The 24,496-nt window shown below is 44.0% G+C and overlaps 1 protein-coding gene across 2 annotated transcripts in view; it reads left to right on the forward strand.

Annotated features, from left to right (window-relative positions):
- The window catches only part of LOC139172186 (ankyrin repeat and fibronectin type-III domain-containing protein 1-like), a 445,282-nt gene that overhangs the window by 142,502 nt on the left and 278,284 nt on the right, over positions 1-24,496 (forward strand). For both annotated transcript variants that reach the window (XM_070761028.1, XM_070761027.1), the window contains exon 3: positions 7,202-7,431. In XM_070761028.1, the coding sequence (XP_070617129.1) occupies positions 7,202-7,431 (230 nt within the window). The remainder of the gene's footprint in view (positions 1-7,201; positions 7,432-24,496) is intronic.

Below are 24,496 nucleotides of genomic sequence, written 5' to 3' on the forward strand. Positions count from 1 at the left end.
AGGAGAGTAGGGTGGCAGCAGTGCAGACATTGTGCTTTGCTTTGCTCTGCTTTGCTGTCTTCTTCCTTTTTTCCCTCCCCTCCCCTCCCCCCCAACCATACCCATTCAAAAAAGAGCCAAACACACATTTGTCGGCCAGGGGACTGAGATCTACTCTCCCAAAGCCTGGCAGCAGAAATGAGTCTTAAACAAGGAGGGTGGGGGCGATGCGAATCTGCAGGGGGAGCTGATTCCAGAGGGCCGGGGCCTCCACAGAGAAGTCTCTTCCCTAGGTCCCACGAAGTGACATTGCCTAGTTGACGGGACCTGGAGAAGGCTGATTCTATGGGTCCTCACCAGTTGCTGGGACTCATGCGGCAGAGTATTATCAAATGAGTATTATTCTCATCATCATCTTCATTTAACCACCCCATAATCCCTTGCAGGCTGGAGTCTGGGCAACCAAATGGAGTTAGCAGAGTGTTTGAATGGCCAGATGCCCTTCCTGTCACCAATGTGGAGTTTTGTCCTGCAGATATATTCTCATTGTGCCCATAGAGAGAAATATCTGCCTCTACCTAGGATTGAACTCATGGCCTCCTGATTGTGAGGCAAGAACTCCCCCTCTAGGCCACGGCTCCACTGCAGCTTCTGAAATTAAAACAGTAATGATCACAGTTTCCACCGCTGTGACTTCTTCTCATGCATAGACACGATCCCAGCTCCGTTTGCTTTAAAACCGTCCAGCTTTCTTGCCAATATTTTTGCGTCGTGGCAGTTTTAGGTTCTTGGAACACCACAAATCCTGTAAAAGACATATAAAACAACACATAAAGCTGAAGGCAGATAAAATAAATGTCTGCCATTTAAAAAAAAATTCTCTGCTCGAACAAGGCATATATATTATGCAGATCAGGAAAGATTTAAGCAAGCAAGGGGAGAATAAATAAGACAGACGTGAAGGAGGAAGTGTTGTGAGGGAGGAAAATATCTCACAATTTTGAGAAACTGTGAAGACACATCCTTGCTTGCTTTCTCCCTTCCCTCCCTCCCTTCTTTGCTTCCTTCCTTCCTCCCCCTCCTTGCTTCCTTGTTCCTTCCTTCCTTCCTCTCTCCCTCCTTTTCCTCCTTCCTAGCTCCCTTCCTTCCTTCTTTCCTTCCTTCCTCCCTTGCTTCCTCCCTCCTTTCCTTCCCTCCCTTCCTTGCTTGCTTCCTCCTTCGCTCCCTTCCTTCTTTCCTTCCCTCCCTCCTATCCTCCCTCCCTTCTTCCCTCCCTCCCTTCCCTCTATTCCTTGCTCCCTTCCTTCCTTCTTTGCTTCCTTCCTTCCCTCCCTCCCTTCTTTCCTTCCTTCCTTCCCTCCCTCCCTTCTTTCCTTCCTTCCTTCCCTCTTTCTCTCTCTCTTGCTTGCTTCCCTCCCTCCCTTCCCTCTTTCCCTCCCTCCCTTCTCTTCCTTGCTCTCTTCCTTCCTTCTTTGCTTCCTTCCTTCCTTCCATCCCTCCCTTCTTTTCTTCCTTCCTTCCCTCCCTCCCTCTCTCTATCCCTCTCTCTTGCTTGCTTACTTGCTTCCTTCCCTCCCTTCCCTTTTTCCCTCTCTCCTTTCCTCCCTTCCTTGTTCAGTAGGGTATAAAGCTGTGATGGCAAACCTATGGCATGTGTGCCAGAGGTGGCATGCAGAGCCCTCTCTGTGCCCTTGCATGCAATCACCAGCTGCTCTTCTGGTTTCTGACATGCATGATCTTCGCGGGTCCTGGACCAACCCGCTAGTCTTCGCGGGTGCTGGAGCACCGGAAAACAATCCGAAAACTGCCAAAACCCGGGCCGTTTTTTGGGCCGTTTCCAGGCCTAAAACAGCCTGAAAAACAGCCTGAATATGCCCCCCAAAACAGCCAAAAATCAGGCATGCGTATGCTGGCTAGCTGGTCTTTGGTTTCTGGTGCTCCAGTGTGTGCACATGAGCTTGAGTGGCACAGTGGTTAGAGTGCACCATTGCAGGCGACCTCAGTTAACTACTAGCTGTAGTTCAGCAGTTCAAATCTCACCACCGACTCAAGGTTGACTCAGCCTTTCATCCTTCCGAGGTGGGTCAAATGAGGACCCAGATATTTGGGGGCAATATGCTGATTCTGTTGTTGTTGTTGTTGTTATCATCATCATCATCACCATCATCATCATTACACTTGTATGCCACCTGTCTCCCTCTCTAAATGGTTTAGAGAGGGCTACAAAGCGGCATATAAGTCTAAATGCTATTGCTATGCACCTGCGTTCCAGTTTGGGCACTTGGTGCCAAAAAGGTTTGCCATCACTGGTATAAAGTCTCCTGCCTAAGCAGAAGGTTGGGCTAGAAGACCTTCAAGACCTCTTTCCGATTCTGTTATTCTGTATTCTATTCTGTATCCGGTATTTATAGATTGCTTTAAATAAGTCCATCAATTTACGTGGAAATGGTGTTCCTTATATGGGGTAAAATCAATCTTTCCAAAGCATGTTGTATTGAAAAACTGAAAGATTTTTCAACATGTGCTTCCCCTTGATTGTTGTTGTTTAGAACAGTGATTTTCAACCTTTTTTGAGCTGCGGCACATTTTTTACATTTACGAAACCCTGGGGCACATTGAGCGGGGGGGGGGGGGGTGTTAAAAAAAGTTTGGACAAAAAAAATTATCTCTCTCTCTTCCTCCCCTTCACTCTATTTCTTTCTCCCTCCCTCTTTCTATCTATCCCTTTCTTCCTCTTTCTCTCTCTCTCCCCATCCCTTTCTTTCCCTTCCTTCCTCTGTTTTTTGCTCTCTTTCTTGCTCCCTCCCTCCCTTCCTCTATGTCCCTCTCTCTCCTTCCCTCCCTCTCTTTCTCTCTCTCTTGCTTTCTTTCTCTCTTTCGCTCTCTCTCTCTCTTTCTTTCTTTTGTTTTCTCTCTCTCTCTTGCTTTCTTTCTTTCTCTATTGTTCTCTTTCTCTCTCTCTTTCTCTCTCTCTTGCTTTCTTTCTCTCTTTCTCTCTTGCTTTCTTTCTCTCTTTCTTTCTCTCTCTCTTTCTTTCTCTTGTTTTCTCTCTCTCTCTTGCTTTCTTTCTTTCTCTATTGTTCTCTTTCGCTCTCTCTTTCTCTCTCTCTTGCTTTCTTTCTCTCTTTCTCTCTTGCTTCCTTTCTCTCTTTCTTTCTCTCTCTCTTTCTTTCTCTCTGAGCTTCGCGGCACACCTGACCATGTCTCGCGGCACACTAGTGTGCCACGGCACACTGGTTGAAAAACACTGGTTTAGAAGGTCCCATGGTCGAATCAATTGTTGAAGAATTAAGAACACTGTCATGCCATCAAAGTGATTGTCCTTCCCCTTTGATGCTGAAAATCTCCCTGGCCAAACTGAAATTCTAAAAAGCTTGCAAATGTGAATCTAGCATTCGTCATAATTTTTTGGGGGGTTTTCCGCTCTGAATTTCCATAGCAAAAATGTCCAGGACATTCTGTTTCTTAATGTAGCTCCACATTTTGAGGTTTTTTTGTGTATTTCAACTTTAAGAAAAGAAAAGTGGTTCCGTGCTTCATGATTGATTTTAGGGGCCAAATATATATGTGCCGGATAGAAATTACACTCTGGTATCAGTCCCCTTCAGTACTTGGTGTTCCTCAAAACGAAAATGGCAAAGGATCTTTTCCTTCTGCGAGAAGCCAGAATTGTTGAATTCGGCACGTATTGCCTTTTGATAAAAATTATTACATAAATTTTGCTGCACAGGATGATCTGAGCCTTCAGCGCTATTATTGCTGAGTCCTTAGACCACACTTGCAATCTCGGTCAATGCTGTTTGCCTTCCTGTTATCCATAAAATATGTATGTACTGTAGCTTGCATAAAGTTATAGTTTGGATACAGATCCTTAAAAAATCAGAGGTCCCCAAACTTGGCAACTTTAAGACTTGTGGTGGACTTCAGCTCCCATAGATGGCTGGAGAAAGTTGCCAAGTTTGGGGACCTCTGCTTAAAATAGTGTTTCTCAACTTGGCAACTTGAAAATGGACTTCAACTCCCCAAATTCTCCAGCCAGCCATGAAGTCCACCCAACTTCAAGTTGCAAAGGGAAGATACTTTGGGCTAAGAGTTAGAAACATAGAAACATAGAAGTCTGACGGCAGAAAAAGACCTCATGGTCCATCTAGTCTGCCCTTATACTATTTTCTGTATTTTGTCTTAGGATGGATATATGTTTATCCCAGGCATGTTTAAATTCAGTTACTGTGGATTTTTCTATCACGTCTGCTGGAAGTTTGTTCCAAGGATCTACTACTCTTTCAGTAAAATAATATTTTCTCGTGTTGCTTTTGATCTTTCCCCCAACTAACTTCAGATTGTGTCCCCTTGTTCTTGTGTTCACTTTCCTATTAAAAACACTTCCCTCCTGGACCTTATTTAACCCTTTAATATATTTAAATGCTTCAACCATGTCCCCCCTTTTCCTTCTGTCCTCCAGACTATACAGATTGAGTTCATTAAGTCTTTCCTGATACATTTTATGCTTAAGACCTTCCACCATTCTTGTAGCCCGTCTTTGGACCCGTTCAATTTTGTCAATATCTTTTTGTAGGTGAGGTCTCCATAACTGAACACAGTATTCCAAAGGTGGTCTCACCAGCACTCTATATAGCCGGATCATAATCTCCCTCTTCCTGCTTGTTATACCTCTAGCTATGCAGCCAAACACCCTACTTGCTTTCCCTACCGCCCAACTGCACTGTTCACCCATTTTGAGACTGTCAGAAATCACTACCCCTAAATCCTTCTATTCTGAAGTTTTTGCTAACACAGAACTGCCAATACAATACTCAGATTGAGGATTCCTTTTCCCCAAGTGCATTATTTTACATTTGGAAACATTAAACTGCAGTTTCCATTGCTTTGACCATTTATCTAGTAAAGCTAAATCATTTACCATATTACAGACACCTCCAGGAATATCAACCCTATTGCACACTTTAGAGTCATCGGCAAATAGGCAAACCTTCCCTACCAAACCTTCCCCTATGTCACTCACAAACATATTAAAAAGAATAGGACCCAGAACAGACCCTTGTGGCACACCGCTTGTAACCTGACTCTGCTCAGAATACTCGCCATTAACAATAACTCTCTGATATCTACACTTCAGCCAGCTGCAAATCCATTGAACTATCCAGGGATTAAGTCCAATCTTCACTAATTTATCTATCAGCTCTTTATGTGGAACCGTATCAAAGGCTTTGCTGAAGTCCAGGTAGGCAATATCCATGGCACCACCTTCATCCAACACCAGTTAGTGCTAGGAGAAATTGGCTTATGCCGTTTTGCAATTTTCTGGGAGTGGAAGCCTACCCATCTTCATGACCCACCCCAAGCAAAACTCCCGAGGCAGATGAATTCCTCAGTTTTGTTCTGGCTCAAGGTTAACTCAGCCTTTTTTCCATCCTGGGTCAAATGAGGACCCAGATTGTTAGGGGTGATAGGCTGATTCTGTAAACCGAGTTAGAGGGGGCTGTAAAAGCATTGTACATGTGATATATAAGTGCTATTTATTGGATCTCTCATATTCACAGAGCTTTACAGCCTTCTCTAAGTGGTTTGCAGAGTCAGAGATATTGTGCCCCAAGAATCTACTGTATTTTATGACCTCAGAAGGATGAAAGGCTGAATCAATCTTGAGCCAGTCAGAATTGAACTCCAGACTGTGGGTGGAGTCAGCCTGCAATACCACATTCTAACCACTATGCCATCAGGGCACCTAATACAACATCCAATCAGCTACAGCAATATCGCAATTGCACTTAGACATATATACCTCTTTATAGTGCTTTACAACCCTCTCTAAGCAGTTTACAGAGTCAGCCTCTTGGCCACAGCAAGCTGGGTCCTTATTTTATTCACCTCGGAAGGATGGAAGGCTGAATCAATCTTGAGCCAGTCAGGATCGAATTCCTGGCAATGGACAGACTTAGTCTGCAATGCTGCATTCTAACAACTGTGCACTATGGAGGGGAGGGACGGAGGGAGGAAGGAAGGAAGGAAGAAAAGGAAAGAAGAAAAGGAAGGAAGGAATAGCAATAGCTATTAGATTTATATATCGCTTCACAGTGCTTTCCAGCCCTCTCTAAGTGGTTTATAGAGTCAGCCTCTTGCCCCCAACAACCTGGGTCTTCATTTTACCCACCTTGGAAGGACAGAGGTCTGAGTCAACCTTCAGCCTGTGAGACTCAGACTGCCAACTGGCAGCTGGTAGTTAGCAGAAGTAGCTTGCAACTGTTAAAAGTGTTGAACGAATGTTGGATAATACAGTAGTACCTCTACCTAAGAACACCTCTACTTAGGAACTTTTCTAGATAAGAACCGGGTGTTCAATTTTTTTTTGCCTCTTCTCAAGAAGCATTTTCCACTTACAAACTTGAGCCTTCAAAACTGTAACCAGAAAAGGCAGGGAGAAGCCTCCGTGGGGCCTCTCTAGGAATCTCCTGGGAGGAAACAGGGCCAGAAAGGGTTGGGAGAAGCCTCTGTGGGGCCTCTCTAGGAATCTCCTAGGAGGAAACAGCTGAAAAAGGTGGGGAGAAGCCTCCATGGGGCCTCTCTAGGAATCTCCTGGGAGGAAAAAGGGCTGGAAAAGGCAGGGAGAAGCCATTGTGGGGCCTCTCTAGGAATCTCCTGGGAGGAAACAGGGCCGGAAAGGGTGGGGAGAAGCCTCTGTGGGGCCACTCTAGGAGTCTTCTGGGAGGAAACAGCTGGAAAAAGCAGGGAGAAGCCTCCATGGGGCCTCTCTAGGAATCTCCTGGGAGGAAAAAGGGCTGGAAAAGGCAGGGAGAAGCCTTTGTGGGGCCTCTCTAGGAATCTCCTGGGAGGAAACAGGGCCGGAAAGGGTGGGGAGAAGCCTCTGTGGGGCCTCTCTAGGAGTCTCCTGGGAGGAAACAGCTGGAAAAAGTGGGGAGAAGCCTCCATGGGGCCTCTCTAGGAATCTCCTGGGAGGAAAAAGGGCTGGAAAAGACAGGGAGAAGCCTTTGTGGGGCCTCTCTAGGAATCTCTTTTACATTGATTCCTATGGGGAAAATTGCTTCTTCTTACAAACTTTTCTACTTAAGAACCTGGTCACGGAATGAATTGAGTTCGTAAGTAGAGGTATCACTGTATTGTGGTGTATATATGAATGTTAGCCCTCTATTTCATGCTTGAAGGTCCATCTTCTCTTATTTGTACTCTTCCCCCTCTCCACCAGGAGAGGCCTGGGAACTAGAAGACGACTGCGTCAGTCCTGGGAGAGACCCAACCATGCAGCCACGTCTCTGCACTGTGATGGATGAGGCCCCTTTCAGGGCCATCCGAACTCGGTCCTTCTACATGAGGAAAAGTCTATCTGTGGACAACCACCTCAGCTCCCTCAGTTATCCTCTCCACTCGAGTGAAACCAAGACGGAGCGGGTCAAAACGAAGCTTCGGAGGCAGTTTGTGAGTACTCCAATGTTTTTTCTCATAGGGTTTGCAAGAGGCAGCTTATTTTTATTTATTTATTTATTCTTTGTCCAATATACAATACATATGGAAGAGAATAGACATTAAGTAATATATGTAAAGATAGAAAGTAAAAAAGAAGAGAAATAGATGGAAGGGAGGGAATATATATGATATATATATATAATATTACACAGGGCAAAACCCGAACTCAGAACAATCTACATATATATATATATATATATATATATATGACGGTCCCTCGTCATCTTTAGGCTGGTGTTTCTGTCCTTGTTCTAAGGTGAACACTGCGAGACCTAAGCTGCCTTCCTTCTAGAAATACTGGTGGCTGGGTGTGGTTTGATGGCTCAGCAATTGCCTGCTGTGTATAGAAGGAAGGCAGCTCAGGTCTCGCAATGTTCGCCTTAGGACAAGGACAGAAACACCAGCCTGAAGATGATTAGTGGGACCTCATCGAATCGTCGCCAGAAATTTCCAAATCCTACACGGGAAGAAACCCGAATATACCAAGACCGTCATACCTGTACCCGTGAAAATCTATGAATATATATATATGAATATATATATATATATACAGTGGTACCTCGAGATACGAGTTTAATTCGTTCCGGACCTGGGCTCTTAAGTCGAGCAGCTCTTATCTCGAACGACTTTTCCCCATAGGAATTAATGTAAATAATTTTAATTGGTTCCAGCCCTCAAAAAACTCACAAAGTTAGTCTAAATTATGCAGAAAGACATGTTTTTAATGAAGAAATGTACATGTACATATAAATGAATAATGAAGTTTCTTTCACTTAACTTGTAAACTTTCTTAAACTTTTAAATTTACATATGTTCAACTTCTCTGCCACCCAATCCTGTAGGACAGAGGTCCCCAACCCTTTTTGCACCAGGGACCGGCTTTAAGCGATCAAGAGAGGAATGGGTGAATGAATGGACGGAGGGTGGGAAGGAAGGAAAGAGGGAAGGGACAGGAACAGAGGAAGGAAGCAAGGAAACTTATGAAAGGGGAGAGTAAGAGAGGAATGAGTGAAGGGAGGGAGGGAGGGAAGAAGGTGGGAAGGAGAAAGAAAAGAAGAAATAGAGGAAGGGAAGGTAAAAGAGAGAAAGAAAAAGAGCAAGAAAGAAAGCAAGAAAGAAAGAAAGAAAGAAAGAAAGGGGGAAGGGACAGGAACAGAGGAAGGAAGCAAGGAAACTTATGAAAGGGGAGAGTAAGAGAGGAATGAGTGAAAGGAGGGAGGGAGGGAAGAAGGTGGGAAGGAGAAAGAAAAGAAGAAATAGAGGAAGGGAAGGTAAAAGAGAGAAAGAAAAAGAGCAAGAAGAAAGCTGCAAGCCCCCCCCCGAGCCCCCCAGGCCGGCTGCAACCTTTTAAAACACGCGCGCCGCTTCGCAGCTGTCTCCTGAAGCCGAACGCGGAAGTTAGCGTTTGGCTTCAGGAGACAGCTCCTTGGCGCTTGTATCTCGAATTTGGGCTTGTAAGTAGAACAAAAATATCTCTCCCCTCCCAGCTCTTATCTCGAGTTGCTCTTAAGTAGAGCAGCTCTTATGTCGGGGTTCCACTGTATATATATGGAGACGATAGGCACATCAGTGCACTTATATACGCCCCTTACTGGCCTCTTAGGAACCTGGAGAGGTCAATCGTGGAGAGTCTAAGGGAGAAATGTTGGGGGTTGGGAGTTGACACTATTGAGTCTGGTAATGAGTTCCACGCTTTTTCTACGGAACTGTGGAACGTTGATTGGTGACTTGGATTGGTTTGACAAAACGGCAGACCACACAATGCCTGAACTGCAAAATAGTTAGCTATGTTGACATTTCAGATTGCTCTGTTGTTCCTCTGTGTTGGGCAAAGCATTGACCGGACCACAGGGCTATTCATGGCACTTTTGCACACTTATCCAACCCATCTTTGATCTCCGAGGTTATCGGTGAAGCCCTGCATTTGTCAGAAATAAATTTATTTATATCTATGTGCCCACACCTGTGTACATTTACATACACAAACCAAAATAGAATATTTCTGTTTGTCCCTGTTCTTGAAAACCCTTGGTTTACAAATAATTCAGCATTAGAATTACAGATGGCTTTTGGGATGCAAAAATCAAAATACAATATACATATGAGATATAAATATCTGCAAACATCTAAATATGGAAAGAAAAGACAGGAATAGGACTGGCTGCTACAATTGATTGTCAGAACTATTGAGTAACTGAAGTCTGTTGGCAATCCACAATACAATGTACAATAGGGTGGTTCTTTGAGTGTTAGAGAATCCAGTGACAAGGAACAATTGCTGAGGAATTCTGGGAGTTGAAGACTTCACCTCTTACAGCTAGCAAACTTTGTGCTAACCCAAAGTGTAGCACAGAAGGAAGAGAGAATTTTGCAAAATACACCAAGAAATTGCAGTTTCCTGCAATAACACCAGAGGAATTGCAAAAAACTGTGCTTCTCGGAACAGAGTACAACTTAAGAAGGTACTTGGTTGATACTTAGGATGCTGGCAGCAAGCCGTATCAACCATTAGCACCAGTCAATAGTATTTGTGATTCATTTTTGAATGTTCAGTTGACTGAGTTTCATGTTTAATGAATTAAGATAATAACAACAACAATAACCATAATAATAATAATTTATGACCCTCCCAGGTGGTTTCTGATAAGCTGGGGGGAACTGAATTTGCTTAATGATTCATTTATTTATTTATTGTGTGACTCACTTAACTGCACTGATTTGTTTAATAATTGTGGCAATCAAGCTCAGAAAGTCAGGTGCAACTCAATTAAAACATCTTTGCTTAGCAATCGAAATCCTGGTCCCAACTGTGGTTGTAAGCCAAGGACTACCTAAGTCTGGGTTATATCTATGCATATGCTCATCAGTAGTGGGTTCTAAAACCTGTTGCTACCAGTTTGTGCACGTGTGATGCTTCTGCGCGTGCGCAGATGCATCCCGGGCAGGTGGGTGGAGCCTCCTGCTGCCAGCACTACCAGTTTGCCGCTACCAGTTCGCTGCTACTAGTTCACCACTACCAGTTCTCCGCTACTAGTTCACTGCTACCAGTTTGCCGCTACTAGTTCACCACTACCACTTTGCCGCTACTAGTTCACCACTACCAGTTTGCCGCTACTAGTTCACCACTACCAGTTCTCCACTACTAGTTCACCGCTACCAGTTTGCCGCTACTAGTTCACCACTACCAGTTTGCTGCTACTAGTTCACCACTACCAGTTCTCTGCTACTAGTTCACCACTACCAGTTCGCTGCTACTAGTTCACCACTACCAGTTCTCCTCTACTAGTTCACCACTACCAGTTTGCTGCTACTAGTTTACCACTACCAGTTTGCCGATACTAGTTCACCACTACCGGTTCATCGCTACTAGTTCACCACTACCAGTTCGCCACTTCTAGTTCACCACTACAAGTTTGTCGCTACCAGATCGCAGAACCAGGCCGAACCGAGAGCCACTGCTCAACCCACTGCTGATGCTTATGCTAACAGACTTTCTGTTAGATCCTTACTGGATGAAGGACTACACGCTCGTGGTGAGTAACGGTGTTCTTTATTACAACGAGCAACGGTTACAGTATAAGCAAAAAGACAACATGGCCGTGCCCGGCAGCTATATATATGCCGGGCTGCCAACCAATCACATTATAGCATTTTCCCGCCCAAGGAATATGGGGCGGGTACAATGCCTAACTGTCCTCTAGACACAACACCCCTTCCCGCCTGGTTGGTGCACACAAAATCCTCTAAATAAGCAGGACGCTTGTGTGTCCTTGCTGAGCGGCGGGGTTCGGCCCCTGATGGGGGCAAGGATGATTCTGTTTCTGTAGACAATGGTTGTGGTTGATCTTCTGTGTGTATTTCCTGGTGTAATGGTTGCGGTATTGGTCTTTGATATTGATTATCCAGGGAGGAAGTGATCTCTGTATAATCGCCCAAGGAATATGGGGCGGGTATAATGCCTAACTGTCCTCTAGACACAACACTTTCTAATTAGTGTGGAAGGCGAAAAGTCTAAATGTAGAGACACAGTACTGTGTAAGAACATTTTAAACTTTCTAGACTTTCTTCTTGTGGGTTTGGAGTTAGGTTGGGACGATGGTTTCGGAGCCGAAACGACAGACGAGGGCCATGCTCTGCTTAAAATTTAATCAGCTCACTTTCTGCCACCTGAAAGATACTTGATCCCAACAGTTGTGTGTCGAGTTCCCGATCTCATTACCAGCCCTGAGGTTGTAATGATGGGATCAAGTGTCTTCTGGTGAAAAAACAGCCTCGCTTAAGGGAGGCTGGCCATTGTGTCTCTGAACGCATGGAAAGAGTATGAGAACAAGAGGAACAAGGAAACCTTGTTGTAGATTTCCATGGACATTATTTGCATGTAACTGATGTGGTTCAGGGACATAAACCTTCTACCGCTTCAGTTTATGACTTCTTGACGTCCATCGGTTTCTCTTGGGATTTCGAACAGCCCTTATTTGCCTTGGTTTCCTTTTCTGACATGAGCCATAGAAGGTTGAGAGGACATTTTAAGTGCTCCCCAGAAAGGCTGACGATGCCGTGAAAACAGTGGAACAAAACCAAGAGGGAAAGTTACAAATGGTAGGTTGATCCCGAGTGAGGAAGGGGGAAACTGCACGAGTGAGGAAGGGGGGAAGCTGCACGATACCATCCAGCTTCGGATGCGCCTGTCGTCAGAGAATGGAAAATAAGAATCGGCAAGAGAATTAAAGCCACAGCTTTTGATTCCAGTTATACTCCTAACCGGAAAGCATCCAAAGGAATTTCCAATGTTTAGAAGGAATCATCTTTGCTTTGGGGTAAGAAAACGACTTAGTTAAATTACCATATAATGAAAGGTAAAGGAGTTGGTATTTCAATTGACATTCTTCATTTTGTAATCTTTCATTTGTAATAATAAGGGCCTGATTTCTTTTTGCGAGTCCCTAGGAGAAACCACCACCACCTCCTCCTTCTCTTCCTCCTCCTCCTCTTTCTCCTCCTTCTCCTCCTCCTCCTTCTCCTCCTCCTCCTTCTCGTCCTTCTTCTCGTCCTCCTCCTTCTCGTCCTCCTCCTTCTCGTCCTCCTCCTTCTCGTCCTCCTCCTCCTCCTTCTCTTCCTCCTCTTCTTTCTCCTTCTCCTCCTCCTTCTCCTCCTCTTTCTCCTCCTCCTTCTCTTCCTCCTCCTTCTCCTTCTCTTCCTCCTCCTCCTCTTTCTCCTCCTCTTTCTCCTCCTCCTCCTCCTCCTCCTTTTCCTCCTTCTCTTCCTCCTTCTCTTCCTCCTCCTTCTCTTCTTCCTCCTTCTCTTCCTCCTCCTCTTCTTTCTCCTCCTCCCTCCTTCTCCTCCTCCTCCTTCTCTTCCTCCTCCTCCTCTTTCTCCTCCTCCTCATTCTCTTCCTCCTCCTCCTCCTTCTCTTCCTCCTCCTCCTCCTCCTCTTTCTCCTCCTCCTTCTCCTCCTCCTCCTCCTTCTCTTCCTCCTCCTCTTTCTCTTCCTCTTTCTCCTCCTCCTCCTCCTTCTCCTCCTCCTCTTTCTCTTTCTCTTCCTCCTCCTCCTCTTTCTCCTCCTCCTCCTCTTCCTCCTCCTCCTCTTTCTCCTCCTCCTCCTTCTCCTCCTTCTCTTCCTCCTCTTCTTCCTCCTCCTCCTCCTCCTTCTCTTCCTCCTCCTCCTCCTCTTTCTCTTCCTCCTCCTCCTCCTCCTTCTCTTCCTCCTCCTCTTTCTCTTCCTCTTTCTCCTCCTCCTCCTCCTCCTCCTCCTCTTTCTCTTTCTCTTCCTCCTCCTCTTTCTCCTCCTCCTCCTCTTCCTCCTCCTCCTCTTCCTCCTCCTCCTCCTTCTCTTCCTCCTCCTCCTCCTCCTTCTCTTCCTCCTCTTCTTCCTCCTCCTCCTCCTCCTTCTCTTCCTCCTCCTCCTCTTTCTCCTCCTCCTCCTCCTCCTCCTCCTCCTTCTCTTCCTCCTCCTCCTCCTCCTCCTCCTTCTCTTCCTCCTCTTCTTCCTCCTCCTCCTCCAACTTCTCCTCCTTCTCTTCCTCCTCTTCCACCACCACCTCCTCCCCCCTCAGAAATATTGAAACGTAGGGCAGTCTGGACAAATACAATATTTTTGCCCATTAGACTTTGTGTTCCTCAGAGGTTCCACTTCTGTGTTCACAGGTCCATCCAGCATCTTAGAGAAGGAAAAGCTTCCTTTGACTTTGTCATAATTTTCTTGGCATTCGCAACACAGTGCCAGAAACGAACTGAAAGCACATTAGCTGCTGAAACAAGAGATTCTGTGACACGGCTGTGGGCCCAAACAAGGGAACGCAGCCAAGACGTACAGATGGCAAACTTGCAACAGTCTCGTTTCATCAGTGAGATACTGGCCAAATTTTGATTTGTTGCTTTGAGCCTCCAACATCCTGACATGCAACAAATAGTGAGGGCTGTGGTGGGTGGGGAGGGAGATGGAAGCCGTTTTGAGTGAATTTTGAATTCTGAGCATGTTTGCATCATGGAAAGGAGAACAGGCCTCCCTTTCTAGAAAGAGGAATTCATCCTTATGATGACGTTTGTCACACGCTGTTATTGTTGCATGGTGTTGCATTTTTTTTTCTTTTTACAACCCTGCAATCCCTTAATTCGGGATGGAGTCTGGGTGACTCTGATCATTTATTGGCCGGATGCCCTTCCTGACACCTCTGTGGAGTTCACAGCATATATATACAGTGGTACCTCGGTTCTCGACCACAATTTGTTCCAGAAGTGTGGCCGAGAACCGATTTGGTCGAGTACCGAATTAATTTATCCCATAGGAAATAATGGGAATGGATTTAATTGGTTCCCAACCCCTCTTGACTTGCTGGAACCAATTAAATCTATTTTCTTTATTTCCTATGGGATAAAAAATCTGAGCAGCTCTATAAGCGCTCCGGGCTGCAGGAAGGGTGGGGGCGGCTGCAATCCCGGCAGCTTCAGGGGGCTCCTTTCCTCAGTGCTTCGTCTTGTTACCTGTAGGCAGCTGCACCAACTTTCTCCTCCCCGGCGGCGGCAACGGTGGCAGCTTCCCTTCGAGTAGCAACAGTGCCGGGAACGTCACGTAATGAAGGGAAGCTGCGTAAAGTAGACGACAGATTCAAGTGCTTGTGAATTTTCCCTTTCTGGGGTGATCTTGCATTATTGTCTTAAGGGTCTAAGAATTTTGATGTCAAAGGGGAGAGCTCTTCTTCAGCAGGTGCACATTTGTGACGTTAGAATTGCAACCTTGAGTTTGATTTAAAAAAAAATAAAATAGCTTGTTGGGTTAAACAAAATGCTGTTGCACCAGCGATCAAACTGAGAATGGGCTATTTTTAGTTGCATTTTTAATTTGTCATCCAGGAATCATAAAACTTATGCCTCTGGGCCTGAAAAGAAGAGAAATGGAACTGGGATTTTGAAGCCAAATTTCACCTGCCCCCCAAGGAAGGTTAATTTTGAAGAGTTTTTTACTGACATGGTAACAATCCTTCCCACCCTCGCCAGACACTGATCAGGTTTTTTTAAAAAAGGCCACGTCTCGAAGTACAGTAATTTATGCAGCTCTAGGAAAACATTAGCAATTTGATTAGACGCAGTGACATTGATTGAATTGATGTTGTCAAGTCAGTGTTGACTCTTGACAAGTGCATAGATTGAGTCTCTCCTGAATAATCTGTCCTCCGCTTGGCCTTTCAGCAGGATGTTAATTGTTCTTGTCATCAAGTCCCTTACCCCTTGCAGCTGGTCGGCTTCTCTTTCCTTCCTTCTTCCTCCATGTTATAAGTTTCTCTAGGGAGATGAGGCTTCACGTTGCTTAATTGATGATGTGTCCTCAGGTAAGGTAAGGTAAAGATTCCGCCCTGCCCAGTTGTATCTCATTCTAGACAGGTGGTGCTCATCCCTGTTTCTGGAGCCAGAGTTGTCTGAAGATGCTTCCGTGGTCATGGGGCTGGCATGACTATATGCCGAGGCATACAGAATGCTTTTATCTTCCCACCAAAGTATTAGAATAGAATAGAATAATGAATAGAATAGAAGAAGGAATAGAATAGAATACAGAAAGAGTAGAGTAGAATAGAATAGGAGAAGGAATAGAATAGAATAGTGAATAGAATAGAATAGAATAGAAGAAGGAATAGAATAGAATACAGAAAGAGTAGAGTAGAATAGAATAGGAGAAGGAATAGAATAGAATAGTGAATAGAATAGAAGAAGGAATAGCATAAAATACAGAAAGAGTAGAGTAGAATAGAATAGGAGAAGGAATAGAATAGAATAGTGAATAGAATAGAAGAAGGAATAGAATACAGAAAGAGTAGAGTAGAATAGAATAGGAGAAGGAATAGAATAGAATAGTGAATAGAATAGAAGAAGGAATAGAATAGAATACAGAAAGAGTAGAGTAGAATAGAATAGGAGAAGGAATAGAATAGAATAGTGAATAGAATAGAATAGAAGAAGGAATAGAATAGAATACAGAAAGAGTAGAGTAGAATAGAATAGGAGAAGGAATAGAATAGAATAGTGAATAGAATAGAAGAAGGAATAGAATAGAATACAGAAAGAGTAGAGTAGAATAGAATAGGAGAAGGAATAGAATAGAATAGTGAATAGAATAGAAGAAGGAATAGAATAGAATACAGAAAGAGTAGAGTAGAATAGAATAGGAGAAGGAATAGAATAGAATAGTGAATAGAATAGAAGAAGGAATAGAATAGAATACAGAAAGAGTAGAGTAGAATAGAATAGGAAAAGGAATAGAATAGAATAGTGAATAGAATAGAATAGAAGAAGGAATAGAATAGAATACAGAAAGAGTAGAGTAGAATAGAATAGGAGAAGGAATAGAATAGAATACAAAACAAAGAATAGAATAGAATATTGGCCAAGTGTGATTGGACACACAAGGAATTTGTCTTTGGTGCATATGCTCTCAGTGTACGGTACAAATAAGCAATCAGGAAACCATCAATATTAACATAAATCGTAAGGATACAAGTAACAAGTTATCTATATGGTACCTATTCATCTACTTGCATTTACAGGCTTTCTGACTCCTATGTGGGGAGGATCTGGGACAGTGATAGGAGCTCACTCCATTGTGTGGCACTTAGGTCTTGAATCTGGGCTTTTAGCTTTCCAGCTGATAAGCTCAGCTTTTTGTGGTGGCACAGGTTATTTCTACTGACTGCCAGCTGCCAGCTGACCGGCTCAAGATTTGACTTCAGCCTTCCGTTTTTCCAAGGTCGATAAAACGAGGAGTCAAGATTGTTGGGATGACTCTATAAACCACATAGAGAGGGCTGCAAAGCACTGTGAATTGGCATATAAGTGCTATTGCTATGCTGTAGTCAATTGGATGTTGCATTAGGAGCCCTGGTAGCGCAGTGGTTAGAATGTGGTATTGCAGGCTGACTCTGCCTGCAGTGTGGCGTTCAATCCTGACTGGCTCAATATTGACTCAGCCTTCCATCTTTCCAAGGTTGGTAAAATGAGGACCCAGATTGTTGTGGGACAATACGTTGACTATGTAAAACCACTTAGAGAGGGCTGTAAAAGCTAGGTGAAGCGGTATATAAGTCTAAGTGCTATTGCTATTGCTATCTTTAACCCCAGAGCCATCGTGCCACCTGTCCTCAAGTCACAGTAATTGCACAGATAGGATTCTCACTTCAAAGGGTTCATTTCAATCCTTCAGCAGGTTGAAGAAAGTGCTGTCAGGAACTTCGACTACATGGGTAGAGACTTTTCATTATTTATTTTCCTCTAGGACACTCCTGGCAAAAAAAAATTGCACTGTCAACTTGCTTTAAGACTTAATTTCTTTTTTTAAAAAAGTGGGGGAAGTTACGTTGTCAAAACATTAGCATTTTGTTACTGAATTTGAACACTGCACTATTTGTCATAAGTGTTGCTTTTCTAAAAGAGTTGACCCAAGTTGTATTTTATTCGGCTAGAAAAAACACCCCCTCAAATATATAATGGTCACCTGCATGGAGAAGATTGCTAAGGTCTTCATGATTTTTCAGTACAAAACCAAAATGTCTGTCTCTTTCTTTCTTTCTTTCTTTCTTTCTTTCTTTCTTTCTTTCTTTCTTTCTTTCTTCTTTCCCTTTCTTTCCCTTTCTTTCCCTTTCTTTCTTCCTTCCTTCCCTTCCTTCCTTTCTCTTTCCTTCCTTCCTCTCTCTCTCTCTTTCTTTCTATATTCTTTCCTTCCTTCCTTCCTTTCCTTCCTTCCTTTCTCTCTTTCCTTCCTCCCTCCCTCTTTCTTTGTATCTTTCTATTTTCTTTCCTTCCTTCCTTCCTTCCTCTCTTTCCTCCCTCCCTCCCTCTTCCTTCCTTCCTTCCTTCCTTTCTCTCTCTCTCTTTCTTTCTCTCTCTCTCTCTCCTCTCTCTGTCTCTAGCACCCTATTTCCAGCCCTGAGTTCCTGAGCAAATGAGGGCTACAAATCTAATGAAGAAATATTTCTTATATCTGTAGAGGGTTCTATTTCACGCTACCGTAGTAGGGGCTTCAGGACTTTGTGATGGTGCATCCTCTGGATGGTTTTACCTGGCCCTTCACTCTCTAAAACGAAGGATGCTTCTCTCCGACGACTGGGCCTTTGGCCTTGGGATGTTAGGCATGCTGAGCCCAAGACCAACCCTGCTCCCTTTTTAGAATGTTCCTTTTGTTCCTTAAAGCCTCTTTGTTGACTGCAATATCCACTGATTCCTGCAAGAGGCGCCCTGACACCGTGCGTAGCCTCTGTGAGAGTCAGGGAGGGGGGAGGAAAACTTTTTCACCTGCCCTTTTTTCTGCCTCTCCTTCTGCAACCCTCCTTCAATGAAACCGTGTTTTTGTGCCTTTCTCTTAAATCACCAGAGTGCTTCCTACATCCAAAACTGCTTGTTTGGAAAGCTGTGGCTTTCTGTTTTCTTCTTCTGTGGCTGGCTGAAAACGTTGCAATCGAAGGCTGAGTAGAGAACCTCCGCAAGGCACATCTGACTTATACATTGGACGTGTCTGATTATTATTATTACCATGGAAATGATTCTTGCCTTGCCTATAGTGCTAGGTAAGGTTAATGATTCGCTCATTTAAATTCAGGCGGAAACAACCGGGAGCATTTGTGGAGTTCAAAGCACAGAAGAGTTCATTCCAGTGCTGACATCCAATTTTTTTTAACCACCGGTTCTCTGGGCATGGCATTCCTGGGGGAAGGATACTGCAAAATCCCCATTCCCTCCCCACTCCAGGGGAAGGATACTGCAAAATTCCCATTCCCTCTCCACTCCAGGGCAAGGATACTGCAAAATCCCCATTCCTTCTCCACTCCAGGGCAAGGATACTGCAAAATTCCCATTCCCTCTCCACTCCAGGGCAAGGATACTGCAAAATCCCCATTCCTTCTCCACTCCAGGGCAAGGATACTGCAAAATCCCCATTCCTTCTCCACTCCAGGGCAAGGATACTGCAAAATCCCCATTCCTTCTCCACTCCAGGGCAAGGATACTGCAAAATCCCCATTCCTTCTCCACTCCAGGGCAAGGATACTGCAAAATTCCCATTCCCTCTCCACTCCAGGGCAAGGATACTGCAAAATCCCCATTCCTTCTCCACTCCAGGGCAAGGATACTGCAAAATTCCCATTCCCTCTCCACTCCAGGGCAAGGATACTGCAAAATCCCCATTCCTTCTCCACTCCAGGGCAAGGATACTGCAAAATCCCCATTCCTTCTCCACTCCAGGGGAAGGATACTGCAAAATCCCCATTCCCTCTCCACTCCAGGGGAAGGATACCCCAAAATCCCCATTCCTTCTCCACTCCAGGGGAAGGATACTGCAAAATCTCCATTCCCTCCTCATTCCAAGGTTCTCCAGAAGTTAGGGGTGCTCCATCCCTGGGCTTGTTGAAGAATAGATTGGGCAACCTTTTATATGAAATGGTATAGGGCCTCCTGCTTGAGTGGGGGGGTTAGACTAGAAGACCTCCAGGGTCCCTTCCAATTCTGCTACTCTGTTAGTGTCATGCCGAAGCCAGATTAGCTTGGAGATTTTTGGCTCGGCACATTATGCTATATTTCTTTTGGAATGTTTCTTGCTGTAGAAAGTTGGGAGGGGCGGTTGCATGAGGAGGTAGAGAGAGAGAGTCACAATAAATTCCTTTTAGAGTTTCAAGATCATCCTTTGTTCAGCACCTGCCTGGAAGAGGATGGGAGCGTACGGACCCAATGGCAGAAGTTGAGTGGTCCACATGACGAACTTGTGGGTGTGGATTCAGGAGAAACTTTGGGAAACTAGATTTGGATTTCCACAGATGTACCAACATGGTTCTGAGAATAAATTACAACTTTGAAGAAACCTTTGCCTTGGATTCTGATTTAATCTTAGATGTTATTTGGAATATATTGGATTGCCGCACGAATCCCAGCGACCGATCAGGTCCCACAGAGTGGGCCTTCTCCGGGTCCCGTCAACTAAACAATGTCGGTTGGCGGGCCCCAGGGGAAGAGCCTTCTCTGTGGCGGCACCGGCCCTCTGGAACCAACTCCCCCCGGAGATTAGAACTGCCCCTACTCTTCCTGCCTTCTGTAAACTCCTTAAAACCCACCTTTGCCGTCAGGCATGGGGGAACTGAAACATCTTCCCCTGGGCATGTTTAATTTATATATGGTATGCTTGTGTGTATGTCTGTTAGTATATGGGGTCTTTTAAATCTTTTAATTTTAAATTTGTTAGATTATTTATGATTTGTTTCCATGTGTTGTGAGCCGCCCCGAGTCTTCGGAGAGGGGCGGCATACAAATCTAAGTAATAAATAAATAAAATAAATAAATAACCAATAGTTAGCTTTGGAGTGACTGAGCTACCGTCACCTGATTTCAGAATAGATTAAGAGCACGGAGGCTCATCAGTGGGTGGGTGGGGGGGGAGTCCTTGGATTTTATTGGAGATGCCTTCTTTTTTCCATTTTGGCACATGGACTTTACAAGTTGTGACTCTACCACAATCACAGCTATCTTAGATTTCTTACCGTACTCTGCTTTTTGAGAAATGTGCGTGTCAGCTGGTACTTTCATGTTTAACTTTCTAATCGAACTGAGACGCATAAATAAATTGGCATTCCCCCCGCCTTCCCTTGAATTCCATATATCTCCGGGCATTTCTTTCTCAATTTAAGCATTTCTTTCCTTCTTTTTTCTTGTTAACTTTCTTTTTTTTCCCTCTTCCAGCTATGTTTTTGGTTTAGTTTGCAATAAGAAAACAAATAGTTACCCAAATGATCCCTGGGTAAATTCATCTGCAGATTGTTGCTAAACATTGCGCACTGTTAACATAACAAGAAATGCAAGGGGTAATGAGCTAAAATCTGGTGTTTCATCTAATGTCTTGCAGAGAGAGAGAGTTTAATTTTGCAAGAACCAAAGAAAGCTGTGCTTTGATCTTATACCACGGTTGTTTATCTCTGTTTTGTATCTGTTGTATGCCACAAGGTGGACCGTGTTTTTAAACATCAGTTTCTGGGGCTACGACATTTAAGCACTAAGTAATAGTTGCGATTTTTCCCCCCGCTCTGTCTTTTTGCATTCTTAAGAAACCTGAGCACGATTGCTTAAAGATAATATTTTAGGAAACTTTGATTAAACATGTTTCCAAACCTGCTGGAAATGTTTTGCCCTGGTCTTTTTTGATGGCTCCTTTGGAACGAATTATTTGCGGTTTTTAATAACTTCAGATAAGTTTTGAAAATTGGAAGAAAGGTTTCAGGTTGGCTCAAGGAAATGTTCTCTAATGGATCCGCGGAAAGGAAAAACCTGCCATGCATCAAGTTGCTTGCAAAAACGTGCTGCAATTTAGGTCAACAAGCCCAAGTTTTTTGATTGACAAGAACAAAAGGGATGCCTTCTGGAAAACGAATTAATAAGTGATCTTCTGGCTTTTGAGAGGCAGAAATTTCATCACAAAGGATTTAGGAATTTCCATGAAGTCTTTCTTGCACATCCCATTTATCTGTTTGTACAATTTCCCCTCCCCTCTAAAAAAAAACAATTACTAAAAAAAAAGGCAAATAATTACACTTTTTTTTTTTGCTTATTCCAGTTTTTGAAGGGAAACCATTTTGACATTCTCTTTTCTAAAAATCACAAATCTCCTTTTTCCCCCTCTCTCCCAGACTGAATTTAGCACCTGAAAGATTTTAGCCCACGATTATTTATTTATTTCATTTATTATATTATTTAGATTTGTATGCCGCCCCTCTCCGCAGACTCGGGGTGGCTCACAACAAAGTGAAACAATTTACAACAAATCTAAATTACAGTTTAAAAATATTTTAAAAAACCCCATTTTCTAAACAAACATACGTACAGACATACCATTCATAAATTGTATATGCCCGGGGGAGATGTCTCAGTTCCCCCATGCCTGACGACAAAGGTGGGTCTTAAGGAGCTTACGAAAGGCAAGGAGAGTAGGGGCAGTTCTAATCTCCGGGGGGAATTGGTTCCAGAGGGTCGGGGCCGCCACAGAGAAGGCTCTTCCCCTGGGGCCCGCCAACCGACATTGTTTAGTTGACGGGACCCGGAGAAGGCCCACTCTGTGGGACCTAATCGGTCGCTGGGATTCGTGTGGCAGCAGACGGTCTCGGAGATATTCTGGTCCAGTGCCATGAAGGGCTTTAAAGGTCATAACCAACACTTTGAATTGTGACTGGAAATTGATCGGCAACCAATGCAGACTGCGGAGTGTTGGTGAAACATGGGCATACCTAGGTAAGCCCATGACTGCTCTCGCAGCTGCATTCTGCACGATCTGGAGTTTCCGAACACTTTTCAAAGGTAGCCCCATGTAGAGAGCATTATATGAATACGTTGCATTACCGCCCGGATGAAATCCCTTAAAAGCACGAATCTCTTTTCAAAAGGGGTGGGGGAGAATCATAAAACTCCACATTTGGTAAACTCTTCAAGCTCGAATGCGAACTTTGCTTAATAGTTGGGAGGAAAATATTTATATTTGGGTGGAAGCGAGGCTGCTGCAAGGACCTGCAATCGGTTATGTTTAGACGTTTTCGTAGGACACGGGGTCTCTGTGTCTGGCCTGTCACTCTTGCCCGGATCTTCTCACTTTCTAATTTCCTTTTGTGCACAATTCCCTGCACATGTTTGTTCCAGCAAAATAGAGTCGCTCCGGCGGAATGTTAATTAGGGAGAAGCAAATAACAAAAGCCCCTAACCTTCCTCCACCCCTTTTGAAATGCATTTAATTTAGCCACTGAATTATTTATCTCTCCGCTCTCCCCTGCCCCCATCTGCAAGGGACAATAGCAGAGTCAGAACAACCTGCATTAGGAGGTTATGTAGTTTATATCTACCTTTGAAAAGTGTTCGGAAACTTCAGATCGTGCAGAATGCAGCTGCGAGAGCAGTCATGGGCTTTCCCAAATATGCCCATGTTACATCAACACTCCGCAGTCTGCATTGGTTGCCGATCAATTTCCGGTCACAATTCAAAGTGTTGATCTTGACCTATAAAGCCCTTCATGGCATTGGACCAGAATATCTCCGGGACCGCCTTCTGCCGCACGAATCCCAGTGACTGATTAGGTTCCACAGAGTTGGCCTTCTCCGGGTCCCGTCGACTAAGCAATGTTGTTTGGCGGGTCCCAGGGGAAGAGCCTTCTCTGTGGCAGCCCTGACCCTCTGAAACCAGCTCCCCCCTGAGATTAGAACTGCCCCCACCCTCCTTGCCTTTCGCAAACTCCTTAAAACCCACCTCTGCCGTCAGGCATGGAGGAACTGAAATATCTTCCCCAGGCCTATACTCTTTATGTATGGTATGTTGTGTGCATGTTTTTTAAATTATGGGTTTTTAGCTTTCTAATTATTGAATTTGTATTATATATTGTTTTCTGTTGCTGCTGTGAGCCGCCCCGAGTCTGCGGAGAGGGGTGGCATACAAATTTAATAAGTAAGTAAGTAAGTAAGTAAGTAAGTAAGTAAGTAAGTAAGTAAGTAAGTAAGTAAGTAAATAAATAAATAAATATATGTTATATATACTTAAATATTTTTGCTGATAAGTGAAAAGGAAGGGCGCCTGGTATAAATCTATTTCGGCCTTGTTATGGCCTCATCAGCTAGACATACCCTTACTGGGATTTGAACCTGTAACATGCTGCATGCAAGGCAGGATATTAACCTCTATGCTACAGGCTTGCCTACCAGGCCTGCACCCTCTCTGTGGTTTCCCCAATCACATGCATTATTTGCTTTTACATTGATTCCTAAGGGAAAAATTGCTTCCCCTTACAAACTTTTCTACTTAAGAACCTGGTCATGGAACGAATTAAGTTTGTAAGTAGAGGTACCACTGTATCTGGCAAGCCTGAAAGTAGGAAGGCTTCCATTCAGTGCAAGTTAAATAAAAATACAGCTTCAGCAATAGAGTGATCAATGCCTGGCATGCACTACCTGACTCTGTTCTTACTTCCTCGACCCCTCCATAGCTTCAACCTTAAACTGTCTACTGTGAACCTCACCCCATTTCTAAGATCTGTAAAGAAGGTGTTTGTAAGCGTACCAGCGTGCCTATCGTCCCTGTCCTACTGTCTCCCATTTATTTGCACTCATTTCATGTCATGTCCAGGTTTATACTTACACCTGTTATCTCATACATGTTAGACAAACTAACTAATTAACTAGCTAACGAACATAAATTTAAATAATAAAATAAAATATGATATGATATAATATATATAATAAAAATAAAACAATAAAACAAGGGATTATGGAATCATTAAAACACACACACACACACACACACACAAACACACACAAACACACACACACTTAATACTTTCCACTTTCCAGAATGCTTCATTCATTCCCAGCTTACAGTCACCTTTTTAATTTGCTGGACAGTTCCAAACCTTTAGATTGGCAGCCATTCCGCCAGGAGGCCTAGTGACAGAACACCCACAGTTTCTGGAAGGCGTAAACTGTTCCACTGCCCAATTGTTCTCACAGTCAGAAAATTTCTCCTTAG

The sequence above is a fragment of the Erythrolamprus reginae genome, chromosome 9 (assembly GCF_031021105.1).
Source record: "Erythrolamprus reginae isolate rEryReg1 chromosome 9, rEryReg1.hap1, whole genome shotgun sequence".
NCBI classification, from domain to species: Eukaryota; Metazoa; Chordata; class Lepidosauria; order Squamata; family Dipsadidae; genus Erythrolamprus; species Erythrolamprus reginae.